At 32.1% G+C, this 18,299-nt stretch overlaps 1 protein-coding gene across 1 annotated transcript in view; it reads right to left on the bottom strand.

The window, feature by feature from the left end:
* LOC126887018 (uncharacterized) overlaps window positions 1–15,048 on the bottom strand; it is a 36,682-nt gene extending 21,634 nt beyond the window's left edge. The window contains exon 1 of the mRNA XM_050654324.1: window positions 14,703–15,048. Coding sequence (XP_050510281.1) covers window positions 14,703–14,874 — 172 coding nt within the window. The 5' untranslated portion in view covers window positions 14,875–15,048. The remainder of the gene's footprint in view (window positions 1–14,702) is intronic.
* Between the last annotated feature and the right edge of the window lie 3,251 nt (window positions 15,049–18,299).

Here is an 18,299-nt window from a genome sequence, read left to right as displayed (position 1 = left end):
TAATCTTTATCTAATATATTATTTTCTTACTCTATATTTTGTTGTATTTTAATTTTTTAATTCCACAAAAATCAAACTAATTTTATTATTGTTTGTGAAATATTGTTTAAACAATTGCATGTGTTTAAAAATAATAAACTTTTATTGTTTAAGGTAAAATACATGAACAAAGAAAGTTTTTGCTAATAAAAGTGTTATTTCAAACGATAGAGTATGTGTTTTTATTTTGCATTAAACAAATTTATTTATTTATATCGAAATGTCATACAAATTAAAATGTATCAATCATTATCAAAGGTCATTGGAATGCCCAATCAGAGCAACCTATCCGCTGTCCTGCGCGTAGCACCAATAATTAATGTTTATTTAAACAAATTCCTGATGCCGTGTTGTTAAGCGATTTTAATTTTGCAAAATTGCAAATGAAAGGTACAGTACACTTCTATATGCAAAAAAAAATTTCAACTTGCTATCTGCTTTATTTTCAGTGCTGTAACATTTTGAAAAAATGAATTTTTTTTACGAAAGCTGGATTGCAAAATTTATTTTGCAAAATGTATTGAACCGATCTTAATGAAATTTGAAGTATTATTTTACTGTATCATAAAATTTTTCAGGGTGAAATATGAAGGTCCTAAGTTTAGCATAAATGGTTGAAAAACGTAAAATGCGAATACTTGTTTTTGTATGTTTTTTTAACAATTATTGCTATTTTGCAACAAGGGTGACTATTTCTTAAATTTTTAACCAATTCTATATTGTAGGAAATTTAATTACGCAACTTTTATGTCAGTGCAACTTTTCTCGAAAATGAATACTTTTAAAGTTATAATAAAAAAACCAAGGAAAAAATCGAATTTTTCCTTAATTTTTTGACATTTTGATTATTTAAACAATGTTCCGGACCTTTTTGAGAGGGAGGATAACTCAAATATTATTATTTGATTTATTTTCAAGCAATTTCTGCAAAAAGATTTGAGTCACCTCTCAACGTCCAAATGTAGTAATATTTTTACAGATGCGCCCTGGTCTACATCCATTCCCATTAAAATATATTATATATTAAATAAAAAAATTGGGTAGAATTTGCATTCGTGCTCATACCATCATCACACCTATAGATCTTTTCAAAGTATTAATAACGGTCATTGTGCTTTCTTTGTCAAAAACAGAATTAAAAAATTATTCACTTCTTTTATCACGTATTAATTGACGAGTCCTTTTTATCTAGTTTAAACAAAAATGAATATCGTAAGGACGTTTTTTTTAAGAACGTGATATAAAATATCTGTTATAATATTAAACATGTCGATAAAAACTGCTAAAAATGTAAACTCAAAATCATTTAAATCTCATAAAAAGCCTTTAGCCAGCTGAACTGATTTGCGGTCTTCCATCTTCCAAAAAAAAAAACGAATATTGCCCATCATAGCACGCATCCAACTAAAATTTTAATAGGTGAATACGGCGGACTTATTTTTAAATTCACCTGCACTTGCTAATTTGGGTACTACCAGTGCCGATATGATGACGTCACGTTGCCATGACAACCGTTGACGCTTGTGCAGCCGAGAACCGAAATTTCATCTACGTCTTCATCTAACTCTGCTCGAGTCATAGAAGTCAAACGACACAGGTCAGTATCTGACCGTCAAGGACCTACAGTTTTAATTTTTGGATTACATATTGAAATTCTTTTTTAATTTTTGGATTACATATTAAAATTCTTTTTTAATTTTTGGATTAATTAAAAAAAATAGGTTTATAATTAATTTCAGTATTTAGATATAATAATGCTACTTATATTTTTTTATTTTTTTTTGTCTCGATTTGATTATATTTTTTGGTGAAGATCACCTTCACCTACTTCACCTGGCCGGCCGCCGCTGGGAAACAGAATTGACAAGATGAATGAAACAGAATAGATCAAAAAAATTCAAAAGAAACTGTTAGATCTCTGGCAGATTTACAATATAAGAGATCCTGTTTACAAAAAGATAAAAAGTTACAAAAAAATACCTTGTTATATCGCCATGTTCTTCTTATTGTTGATTTCCAAAGTCCAAGGCACAGTTACACTAGACAACAGTCACAGTACAAAAAAATAGGAAAGTACATCTATCCATAGTTTTATGAAAACTTTCAGCAACTATTCCAGTAAAAAAATTGGTACTGCTCACAACAAAATATTAAAAAACTTTATTACTTCTTCAGTATGCCAAAGTGGATCTAGAAAAAGAATATCGCATGAATCGCTGAATATCGCATTCGCCTAAAAGCGGCGAAACGCGGTCACGCGGTGATCCACGACTTGATTACGCCATGTATGCCGGACTGAGTTAAGCTACAAACTCTTAGCCAGCCGGCGGAAGAAACTTAACTTCACTACTACATCACCAAGACTTCTGAAGTCTAAATTTGCACTCCCAATCAACTAAAACTGAACAAGAACTTCACTACTTAAACTCTTCGGTAACCGCCTTTAGCGGCTTCCGCCGAGGGTCCAGGAACTAATCTAGCCTCTCTTGATTCCAAAAACTTGAATGCTCAACGGATCTAACTTAACTAACTTCTTATCTCGTCTTAATTAAAGACAAGACCTTAGTTCCAAACATAGAAATTGTCCTCCCATTTGACGATCATCGGATCTTTATCCAATCAAAAGAAATCAAATAATTCTTCTACCAATTATAAAATTAAGACACTTCCCTAATTAAAATCTCGACAATTAAGAAATCACTTGGAAATGTTCTTAGTCCACCACTACTACGTCCACCAAAAACATTCAATCCAATCATGAAATGAATAAACAAACGGCTCGTAGCAGTTTGTACAACCTCTTTTTCCCATCAAAAACGCCAAATCAACGTGTGGACGCTTCTCCAGCTCAAGGTTTTCTCATGAGAACAAACGACTCGGCATAAACACAGCTGGGGCTTGTTCACCAAAGCTAAGAACTCTTAAGCACGCCACGCACTGAATCGGCATAGAGCGATCGGCTAAGAACAATCGACAGATTTTGCTATACATGGAAATAAATAAGCCACCGCGCACCGCCTAAGAACGTTCGACAAATCTGCCGGTTGTTCTTAGCCGAGCCGATCGCTCTATGCCGATTCAGTGCGCGGCCTGCTTTATCCTTTTTATCGGCTGCAAATGAATGTGTTATATAAACAATCGCAGCTTTAAAATAAAACTACTTTGGTCGCCAAAGACACTTACGAACTTCTTTTTGAACAATTTATGGCTAAAATTCTTTTGTCGGTTCAACTTAATATAAACATAATGGAACTGGAACAATTTTCGACGACATCACGCGTGGTTTTGACATACGCAGACTTCATTTGAAAAATAAAAATCATCTGTTCGCGAGAAATACACATTTCTGCCGATGATTGATCTAATATTTTGAGAACGAAAACCATTGCGCAATTAACGAATTGCGTAATAGACAGTACAATCTCCGAAGCGAATTAAAAATACAGGGTGGAGCGGAAATATATCACAGAAAAAATGAAAGTTACTGGCTCTTTTGATTAAATATAACTATCCTGATTTTGACACCGTTTCAAGAGGAACAATAATACCCCAGGCTGTGGGTGAAAAAACGTGATATAATTCAGGAATTTTTGAAACCTATCAGGTGTTGTAAAGGACGATGCCAGGAATAACTTCTACTAAAATGTAACCAAAAATATTGTGCGCTTTTTTTTATTGCGATTTTCATTTGTTAAATTTGCAATTTTTAATGATTTTTAATTTTGTAGCTTAGGATATTGATTTTAGAGAAAAACTTTTTAATAGAAAGTTGTAGTAAATTAAAAATCCTACAATTTGAGCTATGGTAAGTTTAATTTTGTTAATTGGTTATTGCAAAACAGCCTGCGAAAGGTCCAAAATGGCCGTTTTTTACAATTGCATTATTTATTGTACAAATATATTTTTTTATTTTTTAAAGCTTTAAAATGAAGATCTTTCCATTCCAAACATAAAAAAAATTGTAGAGCCAGATTAACGAATTTGTTGCTTAGATATTATAAATTGTTTATCCAAAGAGGTCAAATGTCGAAGGCTATAACTTAAAAAAAAATCGTAGAGAGTTGGTGAAACATCCAATCTCCTTCTAAAGAGTTATATTTTCATATTCTGATGTAAATAAATGCGTAAAACATTTTTAAACCTCTAATTTTTGGGTTTGAAAATAAGGGGGCAAATTTCGTTATAAACATTTAGAGCTGAAGCGGCCCTGTATATCCTATGAGTTTCTAACTTACAGATTATTTTTGCTGAAGACGAAACGAAGATTTATAAAAAAATTAAAATTTTCTACAACCAGCTGAAGCCGAGATAATTGTTTTTTTTTTCTTAAATCGTAGTGCCTTTATTTATAACAATTAAGAAATTATTTTACAGTCATTGACTAAAGAAAGACTTATATTATCTTAAAATAAAAATTATTATAAAATATAATTACATTTAATTATTAAAAATTATTTTTAAATTCGGTGCTTTTGCGAGCGGCCGAATTTTGCAAATCGCCCGGCTCGCTTCAAATCCGCGCGCTCGGAAAATTTTTACGTAACTTGTATTAAATTTTGACAGAAAACAATTTAATAATATTACCATTATAATATACAGTCTATTTACCACTGTATTTGTTTTTCTTGATAAACTTTTATATGTGAAATCCAAAAAGAATAGTCACTACAAGAAGAAAAAGTTTTATATTGTATATTATAGTAAGAAGTAACATTATTATTATTATATTTATATAACAATGAAACAATTAAAAATATAGTTATATATTTCATATATAAGTATCATTTTTGTAATATTATTTCTTCAGAAATGAAATTTCACATATAAAAGTTTATCAAGAAAAACAAACACAGTGGTAAATAGACTGTATATTATAATGGTAATATTATTAAATTGTTTTCTGTCAAAATTTAATACAAGTTACGTAAACATTTTCCGACGGCGCGGATTTGAAGCGAGCCGGGCGATTTGCAAAATTCGGCCGCTCGCAAAAGCACCGATTTAAAAAAAAAAATTAATAATTAAATGTAATTATATTTTATAATAATTTTTATTTTAAGATAATATGAGTCTTTCTTTAGTCAATGACTGTAAAATAATTTCTTAATTGTTATAAATAAAGGCACAAACAATTATCTCGGCTTATTTGGTTGTAGAAAATTTTTATTTTTTTATAAATCTTCGTTTTGTCTTCAGCAACAATAATCTGTAAGTTAGAAACTCATAGGATGTACAGGGCCGCTTCAGCTCTAAATGTTTATAACGAAATTTGCCCCCTTATTTTCAAACCCAAAAATTATCTCGGCTTCAGTTGGTCGTAGAAATTTTTAATTTTTTTATAAATCTTCGTTTCATCTTCAGCAACAATAATCTGTAAGTTAAAAACTCACAGGATGTACAGGGCCGCTTCAGCTCTAAATGTTTATAACGAAATTGGCCCCCCTTATTTTCAAACCCAAAAATTAGAGGTTTAAAAATGTTTTACGCATTTATTTACATCAGAATATGAAAATATAACTCTTTAGAAGGAGATTAGATGTTTCACCAACTCTCTACGATTTTTTTTCAAAAAGTTATAGCCTTCGACATTTGACCTCTTGGGATAAACAATTTATAATATCTAAGCAACAAATTCGTTAATCTGGCTTTACAATTTTTTTTTATGTTTGGAATTGAAAGATCTTCATTTTAAAGCTTTAAAAAATAAAAAAAATTATTTGTACAATAAATAATGCAATTGTAAAAAACGGCCATTTTGGACTTTTCGCAGGCTGTTTTGCAATAACCAATTAACCAAATTAAACTTACCGTACCTCAAATTGTAGGTTTTTTAATTTACTACAACTTTCTATTAAAGAGTTTTTCTCTAAAATCAATATCCTAAGCTGCAAAACTAAAAATCATTAAAAATTGCAAATTTAACAAATGAAAATCGCAATTAAAAAAAGCGCACAATATTTTTGGTTACATTTTAGTAGAAGTTATTCCTGGCATCGTCCCTTACAACACCTGATAGGTTTCAAAAATTCCTGAATTATATCCTGAAATCGACCTATTTTTCACCCACAGCCTGGGGTATAAATGACGTTGGAACCACGAATACCAGAAATTACCATAAACGAAGACGTTTATATAAACATTCAAGAAGTACAAAAAATACTTAACAAACTAAAGAACAGAAAAGCTGCAGGTAAATATTGGATACCAAATAAATTGTTGAAATATGGTATGAAATAACGGATCAAGTGACATCATTAATTAACAATATTATAAGATACAATAAAATAACAGAAGAATGGAGGACAGTCAAGTTAATCCTATTACTCAAAAAGGGCGATAAGAAACAACCAGAAATCTACAAAGGTATCAATTTGATAAATACTACCTTGAAACTTTTCAAGAACGAATAAACCAGCTCATACACTTAGCAGATGAACAACAAGGTTTCTGTACGAGAAGGTTCTGTACAGATGCAAGATTCGTCATAAAGCAGATTGCAGAGAAAGCATTAGAATACGATAGTGCCGAATTCATATGTTTGATCAATTTAAAGAAAGCATTTGACAGAGGGAGACTTAAAGATGTTATGCATCTTTTGTCTATTGAATAATGAATATATTCCGCTGGATATTATAAAAACAATTGAAAACGTCTATCGAAACAAGACAATGGCGTAACCAGGATGATCCTAAGGGGGGTTACAACTACTGGAATTTGGGGGGAGGGTATGGAATAGTAATGGTGTTAAGCGTATAGAGCTCAATGCACATCTCAATGGTGAGAGTTATAACCCCCTTGGTTACGCCTATGAAACAAGAAGATGGAAGCCAAAATATATCGATAACTTGCGGAACCTATAGATACAGGCAATGGAATACGGTAGGGGGATTCAAGTTCTATGCTGTTCAATCTAATCATGGTGAAAGTCATAAAGAGCATCAACAAAGGAAGAAGATGCATAATTCTTCTTCAGATGCAAATCCACTAATGGATGTTAGCGATCATATTTTCCATTAACTCTCTGTTTCTTGCAATATGTATCAGATATTTTTATGTCATTAATTCCTGTCCATTGCCTTACGTTTCAGAGCCAGGATATTTTATTGCGTTCCATTCTTCTCTTGCCTTCAATTTTACCCTCGATTATAAGTTGAGGGAACTGGTATTTTTCATTTTGCATGATGTTACCTAGATACGCCGTTTTTCTTTTCTTGACTGTTTCGAAAAGTTGGCGATCTTGACCGATTCTTTTAAGGACAACTACATTTGTGACTTTCGCTTTCCATGGTATCTTTAGGATACGGCGATAAAGCCACATTTCGAAAGCTTCTAATCTGTTTATATCCCTCATTTTAAGTGTCCAGCCTCTACGCCGTATAGCAGCACCGACCATACGTAGCAGTTAGTAAACCTTAGGCTCAGTTAAAGATCGAACTCTAAACAGGTCAGTATTAAAGTGAAGTGAAGATAAAATGTAAAGAAAAGAAGTAAGCCTTTTTTACCATACAGAACTAAACAAACACAATAGGCATACAACCACTATAAACGAATCAGAAACTAAACGAATACTTTCATTATGAAATCGGCCGTTAGTCAGACAAATAAAAAGGAAACACTGACAGAAGTTCTCAAAACAGATAGAACACAACTTCTACGGAACACTGAAAATATGGAGAATTATCAGAGGACAAAGAAAAGAGATCGAATGAACAAACGAACGTAGAACGAACTAATAAAAACGAAACACATTCGGAAGGAAACAAGGACAGACTAATTTTGACCTCTTTTTGCTAGGGGTGACTTTAATGAACCACCAAGGGCGCCCATATAAAATTTTTTAGGGGAGTGGCAGACTTGAAGATGTTGCACATTACATTTTGTATAGTGTGGATGACAGTATATATTTTAAAACTAGGGGGGGGGTGGTGTACGGCCCCCCTGCTCATAGATATAGCGCCTATATGAACCACCAATACCTGTAGTGACGACAAACGAAGAAATAAACAATGAGGAGGGAGAGGTAAAGGAAGCACTAAAGAAATTAAAAAATAGAAAATCACCAGGAGAGGACAGAATATCAAATGAACTCCTAAAGTACGTAGTAAACAACTATTAAAACTAATTCAAAAAATAATACAACAAAACAGAATACCTCACTTCAAAAAGGGAAACAAATCGGACCCCGAGAATTACTAATGAATTAATTTACACAACATTAACATTAACAAAAATACCAAGTTTTTTGTAAAAGGTATATATTAAAATACCCTAAATAAGGCTCACAATACAAAACGTTTTCGGATTAAGGAATCCATCATCAGTGTTTAAAAGCTCTAAAATAAGCCCTTTGTAAGTATGGCCTCTTGTTCTTGAAAACCTCTGTCAATTTTAACTTTTATCTCATTTAATTAGGTTATACTTAATTTTAGGGCTTTTAAACACTGATGATGGATTCCTTAATCCGAAAACGTTTTGTATTGTGACCCTTATTTAGGGTATTTTAATATATACCTTTTACAAAAAACTTGGTATTTTTGTGATTTATGGTATACAGCCAGCTACAGGAAGTTTATTTTCCTCGTGGATTAACATTAACAACCAAAGTGATAACAAACAAACTGAATGAAATTACAATATTAGCAGAAGAAAAACAAGGTTTCTATTCTTTGAGTCCTCTAATGTTAAACCTGATCATGGATGAAATAATAAAAATAGTAAGGACTAAAAAAGGATTCCAAATGGGAGAAAAACAACTTAAATTTTTGCTATGCGGCCGATGCAATACCTACTAATCTCTCAAAGTGAATATGATTTACAATTAGAAGACCATGAAAACGATGGAACAACTTACTGAAGACACATTAAAAAAAATAAACAGAGTCATGTTTACACAAAAAAAAAAAAAGAAAAAGAAGACAAAAGATAATATCAAAATTACAACCAAACTCGACAATTAGGTACTACACAGTCCAGGATGCAACATTTAAAAAATAATTTAGTATATATTTATGACCACTTGCGTGGAATAATGACATAAAATTGGAAGTTTCGAAGAAGAAAAAATTGTGGAAAAAGTATATAAGCAATAAAAGTGAAAGTTATTATCAAGAATATAAATAACAGAGAATACTGGTTAAAAATAAAATTAAAGAAGCTAAGAATCGTCAATGGGAAGAATTTTGAAATAAGATGGAAAGTGATAGTAAGGGTAATGCGAAATTGCTCTATAGTACCCTAAAAATCTAAGACAAAAAAATCAAACGAAGTAACAGGTTTAGAGGACAAAGATGGTAACATACTATATTATTAAAAAATGAAGAGATTACTTCGGTAATTCCAAGATGGCGGGATCATTTTATGGAATTATTAATGGGAGATAACAACGAAATAGAGAATGACAGGAGGAGTACAATTTAAATGAACAACAAGATGATGATGACATAACATACGAAGAATACAGGGAAGCAATTTTAAACTTAAAAAATGGCAAGGCTGCAGGACACGATAATATTAAGGCTGAGCTAATTAAATATATGGAAGGAGAAGGATTACAATTACTATGGAAGATCATAAGGAGCTGTTGGCGTATCGGATGCATACCTAGAGATTGGACTTGGCAACTATTCTACCATTACACAAAAAAGGTGATAAACATAAGTGTTCTAACTACAGGGGAATATCAATGTTGGTAGTTGCTAGTAAATCTACGAAATAATACTAGAGAAAAAGCTGCGATAAAATATCGAGGCCACACTGGATGACAGCCAATGCGGCTTTAGGCCAGGGAAAGGTACAACCGATCTAATATTCACGGTGAGACAGTTATCAGAAAAAGTCCTAGAGCATAACAGTAAGTTGTTGGGAAATATTAAACCGTAGAAATGTGAAACCGAAGTTAATTCAAGCAATAAAGAGTATATATAAATGTACACGTAATAATGTAAGAACGAGCAATCGCTTATCTCTAGAATTCTACACAAGGACAGGTGTAAGACAAAGTGGTGTTCTGAGTCCTTTGTTATTCATCACTCTAATGGACGAAATCGCAAAAGAATGCAGGGGTAAGGTAAAAAGAACTAGGGATGGGGTGTATAAACTTCAATAAGTTTACGTGTCAGAGTTGATATATGCCGGTAAAGCTGAATAATGAGACCATTACACAAGTAGAGGACTTCAAGTATCTAGGATCAACAATGAATGGGCAAGGAAATATAGAACCAGAAATAAACAGCAGGGTAATGAGTGCGACAAAATTATACTACGCACTAAATAAAAGTTTTATTAGGAAGAAAGAAGTAAGCCTGAAATCAAAAATAAAAGTATTTCAAACTGTATACGAGCCGGTGCTGCTCTACGGTAGTGAAACGTGGACAGTGAACGACAACATCCGTAGTAAAATTCAAGCATGCGAAATGCGATATTTACGTGCGGTATCCGGGGTGACCAGACGTGATCGTATAAGAAATGAAGACATACGTGAAAGGTGCGGTGTTGGAAGGACCTTAGACAGACTTGAAACGAAACAGTTATCGTGGTTCGGACATATGGCGAGAATGAGTGAAGGTAGAACTGTAAAGAGGGTATGGAAAGCGGCATCTGACAACAAACGACGAAGAGGCAGGCCAGCACGAACGTGGAACGCAAATATTGGAAAGGCTTGCGTAAAAAGAAATATTGGGTGGAGAGAAGCAGAAAGACTAGCTACTGACCGAAAGGCATGGAGACGTCTAATTTCTCCACTTACCTCGACACCGTAAGGTATAAGAGGACGGCTTAAGTAAGTAAGTTATGACCACTTGCTGTGGACCCTATGTTCAATTCTGAATGGAGAGAGTAGGTTTTAAAAAGAATAGTGAACCACTTGCTGTGGACCCTATGTTCAATTCTGAATGGAGAGAGTAGTTTTTAAAAAGAATATTGAAGGATGGGGGAACGTCGAATAAAACACCAACCAAAAGAAATAAAGGATAAACCCAAACTACAAAGTCATAAAGAATAACTTATATTTACCTATGCATAAAGTTCTCTTAATGTTCCTAACTCTCTATTAGCAAGTTTATTGGGCTGAATTTATATATAGGTACGTCTACAGTTTAAGTTTTATGTCAGCTATGTCAGCTAATATACAGGGTGTTAGTAAATAAGTATGAAAAATTTTAAGGGCTAATTCTACATGAAAAAATAATGCCGGTTTGCTCTATAAACATATGTCCGCAAATGCTTCGTTTGCGAGATACGGAGTGTTGAAATTTTTATTTCAAACTGCCAATTTATTTATTGCTCTAAGACCAGTTGAACTATGAAAATAAAATTTGGTGAGTTTTAGGAGGTAGTTATTGCACATTTTTTGACATACAATTAAGAATTTTGTATTCATCATTGGCGCGCATACGGGTAATAGTCTGAATTTTTTTAAAGAAAAAAATATTACGCCACTGAGATATTTCTAATTAAAAATTATTGTTAAATTTCACTTTTTTTCATATGATGCACCGTTTTGTACAGAAAAATAAAACATCTTGGCGCCTATTTTTCATTTCTTAATACATCATCAAGAACTATCCAATATAATATTACTAAACTAGAACAATAACAGAAAATATAACTAATAAGATTTTAACTAGGTGCAAAGCTGCAAAAAATGTTTAAAATAATCTCCTTTACAGGTAACAGAAGAATTTTATATTCATCATTGGCGCGCGTACGGGTAATGGTCTGAATTTTTGAAGAAAACAATAGTACGCCACTGAGATATGTCAAACTAAAAATCATTTTTGAATTCCTCGTTCAATTTACAACAAAAAATCTTTCTTACCTTTTTTTCAAACGAGGCGCCGTTTTTATACAAAAAAATAAAACATCCTAACGCTTACAAAGTATTTGAGGTAGTTTCCATATGCATAGAAACTTAATTCAGTAGGGCGGATCGAGACGATTTGCCTTGGGTGGGGGAATGTCGAATAAAACACCAACCAAAAGAAATAAAGGATAAACCCAAACTACAAAGTCATAAAGAATAACTTATATTTACCTATGCATAAAGTTCTCTTAATGTTCCTAACTCTCTATTAGCAAGTTTATTGGGCTGAATTTATATATAGGTACGTCTACAGTTTAAGTTTTATGTCAGCTATGTCAGCTATGTCAGCTAATATACAGGGTGTTAGTAAATAAGTATGAAAAATTTTAAGGGCTAATTCTACATGAAAAAATAATGCCGGTTTGCTCTATAAACATATGTCCGCAAATGCTTCGTTTGCGAGATACGGAGTGTTGAAATTTTTATTTCAAACTGCCAATCTATTTATTGCACTAAGACCAGTTGAACTATGAAAATAAAATTTGGTGAGTTTTAGGAGGTAGTTATTGCACATTTTTTGACATACAATTAAGAATTTTGTATTCATCATTGGCGCGCATACGGGTAATAGTCTGAATTTTTTTAAAGAAAAAAATATTACGCCACTGAGATATTTCTAATTAAAAATTATTTTTAAATTTCACTTTTTTTCATATGATGCACCGTTTTGTACAGAAAAATAAAACATCTTGGCGCCTATTTTTCATTTCTTAATACATCATCAAGAACTATCCAATATAATATTACTAAACTAGAACAATAACAGAAAATATAACTAATAAGATTTTAACTAGGTGCAAAGCTGCAAAAAATGTTTAAAATGATCTCCTTTACAGGTAACAGAAGAATTTTATATTCATCATTGGCGCGCGTACGGGTAATGGTCTGAATTTTTGAAGAAAATAATAGTACGCCACTGAGATATGTCAAACTAAAAATCATTTTTGAATTCCTCGTTCAATTTACAACAAAAAATCTTTCTTACCTTTTTTTCAAACTAGGCGCCGTTTTTATACAAAAAAATAAAACATCCTAACGCTTACAAAGTATTTGAGGTAGTTTCCATATGCATAGAAACTTAATTCAAATACTTTGTAAACGTTAAGATGTTTTATTTTTTTACATAAAAACGGCGCTGCATATGAAAAAAAGGCCAGAAAGATTTCTTGTCGTAAATTGAACCAGCAATTCAAAAATGATTTTTAATTTGACATATCTCAGTGGTGTACTATTTTTCTTACTAATGAAGTAAAAACCTCACGTGTAGGTAGATGGTATATAATTTATTAAAATTTTTTTTCTAAAATGATCCAAAATGGATAAAATCACACAAACGTTTTCGGACCAATCAGTTCATCATCAGGTGGTAGAAACCTAAAATAAGCAAACCACTGCATTAAAAAAAAGGCCAAGATGAAATTTTGACTGTCTGAAAGTTAGGAAAATTACAACATGTGGTTACTTACTTTAGATCCAAAGTAGTTGGAACTAGCTACATATTTAGGTCAAAAGACCTTAATATTATAATAATTATGCCATTTCGGCTACAAAAATGTCGACAATAAGTCGACTTATTGTCGACATTTTTGTAGCCGAAATGGCATAATTATTATAATATTAAGGTCTTTTGATCTAAATATGTAGCCAGTTCCCACTACTTTGGATCTAAAGTAAGTAACCACATGTTGTAATTTTCCTAACTTTCAGACAGTCAAAATTTCATCTTGGCCTTTTTTTTAATGCAGTGGTTTGCTTATTTTAGGTTTCTACCACCTGATGATGGACTGATTGGTCTGAAAACGTTTGTGTGATTTTATCCATTTTGGATCATTTTAGAAAAAAAATTTTAATAAATTATATACCATCTACCTACACGTGAGGTTTTTACTTCATTAGTAAGTTTTTTATTATGGTATGTATACAGCCAATGAGAGGAATCATTTCCTTTTTATTATACTATTTTTCTCTTAAAAAAATTCAGACCATTACCCGTAAGCGCGCCAATGATGAATATAAAATTCTTCTATAACCCCTAAAGGAGGTCATTTTTAACATTTGTTGTAACTCTGCACCTAGTTAAAATCTTGTTAGTAATATTTTCTGTTATTGTTCCAGTTTAGTATTATTATATTGGATATTTCTTGATAATGTATTAAAAAAATGAAAAATACGTGTCAAGATGTTTTATTTTTCTGCATAACAACGGTGCACCATATGAATAAAAGTCAAGAAAAGTTTTTTATCATAAATTAGACGTGGAATTTAGAAATAATTTTTAATTCGAAATATCTCAGTGGTGTACAATTTTTTTCTTAAAAAAAATTCAGACCATTACCCGTAGGCGCGCCAATGATAAATACAAAATTGTTAATTGTATGTCAAAAAATGCGTAATAACTACCTCCTAAAACTCACCAAATTTCGTTATCATAGCTCAACTGGTCTTAGAGCAATAAATAAATTGGCAGTTTGAAATAAAAATTTCAACACTCCGTATCTCGGAAACTAAGCATTTGCGAAATATGTTTATAGGGCAAACCGGCATTAATTTTTCATGTAGAATTAGCCCTTAAAATTTTTCATACTTATTTACTAACACCCTGTATTTTTTATGTTTCTACGATTTTTTTCTTTAATTTTGGACCGTGTTAGGGGGGAGGGGAATTTCCCCTATCACCCCTAGATCCGCCACTGTTACCTTTATGTTAATTTAAGTTAAATAATTATGAGATATTCTATGAAAGTTGACTACAAACAAATTAATATTAGTAGGTTATATAGATAGGTATATATAGATTACATACGTAATTTGCTTTTTAGTTCTTCGCTGGCATCCTCCCATTTGTCGTACATTTTGGCGCATATTTCTTCCCATAGTTGAAGCTTTAATTCTCTATTGAGGTACTCTTTTCGAAACTGATTATAAAGAGCAGGTCGCTTCTCTACTTCTTTTATAAATTTAGCGGTGTCAAACATCGTGCTATGAAATATTTCCACGCCTTAACATAAGAATTTTTGCTCTACTGTAAATGCTTGCCTGCGATCTATTTTACGTAAAAATCGACACCGTCACCAACGTTTTTGTATCATGAAAGCGTTGAACACGCAAACGTTAACCTCGGATGTTGACGTTTTACTGCCCCTGTCCCCTCCTCGCGCTCGGCGACTGCCGATGCGTGTTCGCTCGGCCTTCACCACGGCGCGGCGTGTTGCACGCGCCGTGCGCCGTCATCGTCCACCGTTGTTGGGCTGTTGTCTAGCGCTCAGGAGCAGATAATAGATAAATTTTATCAGTAGCTGAAACTTTGATTTTGCTTTTAAAAAATCTCGATTAAATAAAACAAAATATTATATTAAAAATATTTAAATTTTTTAGAATACATTCGTTTGCGAGACTGAAAATTTCATAGTTATTGGTGGTTGTCTAAATCTACGCGGAACAAGAAGCGTTTTATTATAAGCTTCTGTTTTTCTTTTTAAATAAAATATAGTAGGAGAGACCGGGGCAGAACGGGATACTTAGAAACAAAAAATCATAGAAAGAAAACTAAACTGTGTATTAAAAAATAACAAAGTCAGACAGGATCACTTGTTATTAAACTTCATATACATAACTTACTTTATTTATAACCCAAATTACTTAGTTGTTTGGTTATAAAGAACTTAACTTATCAGTCCGAAATGTAACTTAAGTATCCACAGCAGATGCAACCACAATCTTCATCATCTTTTGATGAGTCAGTGTATCTCGTTTTCTTCTTTAGTTTTCTTTGATTTGTTTTATTAGTGTCAGTTTTAATCAGATTCTTCTTACAAAGTTTAAATGCTGTAAAGTAGCGACAATTTAGGAGAGCGGGGCAAGATGGGATAATATCCCGACCGCTTTGCTCCAACAGACATCATTTCAAATAAAATTAGTAATTTCTGACGTAAAAGATATAAAACGGTTCACAGCACGCAATATTAAAATTCAGTAACATATATATCATATTTGAATGAAAAACGTGATAAAACTTGCTTACTCACCTTATAGCACTTCTATATCAGCAAAATTTTTAACAAAACAAAAGAAAACGGTTTTTATGTCTGTGAAGAAGCATACTTCGTGACTAGAAGTTTCTTTCTAATGACAGAAGTGAGTTAACCCACGTTCGTTCGAATGGCGCTATTGCCAATATTATGACGACTATAAGTTATGCACACCGATGCATTTCCCGTTCTGTCCCGAGGCTCGTTTTGCCCCGGTCTCCCCTATTGCTAGTTATTACTCAATATTATATCATTGGGCTTATACTATGATCATATTATGATTATTTCATTCATAGGAGATTCTGGCCAATAGAAAGCTACAGAAATGCAAATTAAGGTGATAATTTTTGATAATATCCCGTCGTTAAGTATATTATGTCAGATGCCCTTCGTTGCTACGAAAAAATACATTCAGTGACATTAATGACAATTAATGTTTTCAAAATTATAAAAGTGATGACTTTCAATCGTCAAATATTTATAAACACTGTGTGTTTAATGGTACTAATTTGTACTTACATAAATAATTTAGAATAAAATTTTGGTTTTGAACAGTTTTCTTCATGAAATAATCGCAACAAATTGCACTCGAGCTCTGAAATTAATATAGAATTTTTGCTCTCGTGACATTTTGACATAATTAAAACTGTCAAAATGTCACTCGGGAAAAATTCAATAAGTTCAGAGCTCTTGTGCAATTACTACTGATAATTCCTTTCTACTCTTCTATTTCTTATCCAGTCCTTGACAGTGACGGATCTACTGGGGCATGGGGAAATGCCGCCTCAACAAGGTCCAACATTAAAGAATAGTTATTTGCTAACTAGTGCGGAAAGTGATACTTTCCAACACTAGACTGCTGTTGACCCGAACGAAGCGATAGCGTGGTTTTTGCATGTTATTACAAGTTTTAATTGTCAATAGCTCACTTAATTTTCGCCGTAGAAAAATTTTTGCAAACTAGTTTCTTGGGAATTAAATAAGCTACAATTTCATACTTAAACATTTTTTCGTATCTCTGATGCTATTATTTCTATTCTGAAGAAAAGGCCATTTTTTTCCAAACTACAATAATTCGTTATTCGCTTTTGACTCCATTTTTTTAAAAACGAATTATTCTAAGCCGGCCAAACTTCTATAGTTTATTTTTTAACAAGGAGGAGTAAACCAAAAAGACAGATGCACACCCAAGAAAGTCACTAGAATAATAACCAAATACATCTTCTTTTCTGGTTGATCTAGTCGGCCCTCAACGGTAATCCATAAATATTATATTAAATTAATACGTCGCTAAAGAGTTCCAAAAACAACTGATGTTTATAGATATAAATGCTGACTAAAAAATTAAAGGAATAACACAGAAAACACAAAAACTATATGAAATGTCACTAGTGTCAAAATTTGATAAATGTCATTAGTGTCAAAATTTTATAACAGTGAAGTAAACTTGGCGGTTGGACCAATTTCAAACAAGCAATATAGAGCGCGGTAAATTTGAATCACTCCTCTTGATTAAAAAACAAATAATAGAACCTATTATAATACTATACTAATACATAAATAAAGAAGACCAAATAAGGTAAATGACTAATTTTAATTAGGGTAGTGATTAGGAGGTTGTTTTTATCACTTTCTCGCTGAAAAAATAGGGACTGACATTCTTTTCATTATAGGTCACTTAATTTTTGAACTAGAGACTTTTTTTTTATTTCTGTAGATATTTTTAAATACATACATAGGTTTAAATTAGTTTGAACAAGTTATCCTCAAAAAATGCATAGTTTTCCCGTCTTTTGACTTTGAAACTGCAATATTTAGCATTTGACGAAGAAGAGCTAACATATGATAGTATAACTCGATAACTATTTTGGTCTCAAAGAAAAAAAGGGTTTGCTTATTTTTTCAAAAGATACATTTTTGTCAAGTACAGTTGTTTTGATAAAACAAAAACTTTTGGAGTTATTAGCAGAAAACTTGTTAAAAACATTGATTTTTTCAATATAAAACTAACACTTTCGATAGCGAATAAATCGAAAACTATTAATTTTATCAAAAAAATGTATGGAACGTTTTTTGTTTAGAATGAATGCTTTTACCAACGTTTCTAGTGAAAATATTTTCCACCCCGAGATGGGGTGGCAACCACCCCCATGGTAAAAGCGATTTTCAGCATCATATAGATTTTTATCCTTGGACTATCCACCACTTATTTTCAAATTTTCGAGCAAATCTATCCAATCTGTAAAAATTGCGAGGTTTTGTCCTATTTTAAACTTCATTACTTGGACTATATACCTAAACCTTTCTCAGCCTCATCTATAATAATAATAATAATAATAATAATAATGATGTCCTGTGGGAGTTTTTTGTCA

This window comes from Diabrotica virgifera, chromosome 6, assembly GCF_917563875.1.
Source record: "Diabrotica virgifera virgifera chromosome 6, PGI_DIABVI_V3a".
In the NCBI taxonomy this organism is placed as follows: domain Eukaryota; kingdom Metazoa; phylum Arthropoda; class Insecta; order Coleoptera; family Chrysomelidae; genus Diabrotica; species Diabrotica virgifera.
Note: the sequence above shows the minus strand (reverse complement) of the source record. Positions and strands in the feature narration are given on the sequence as shown.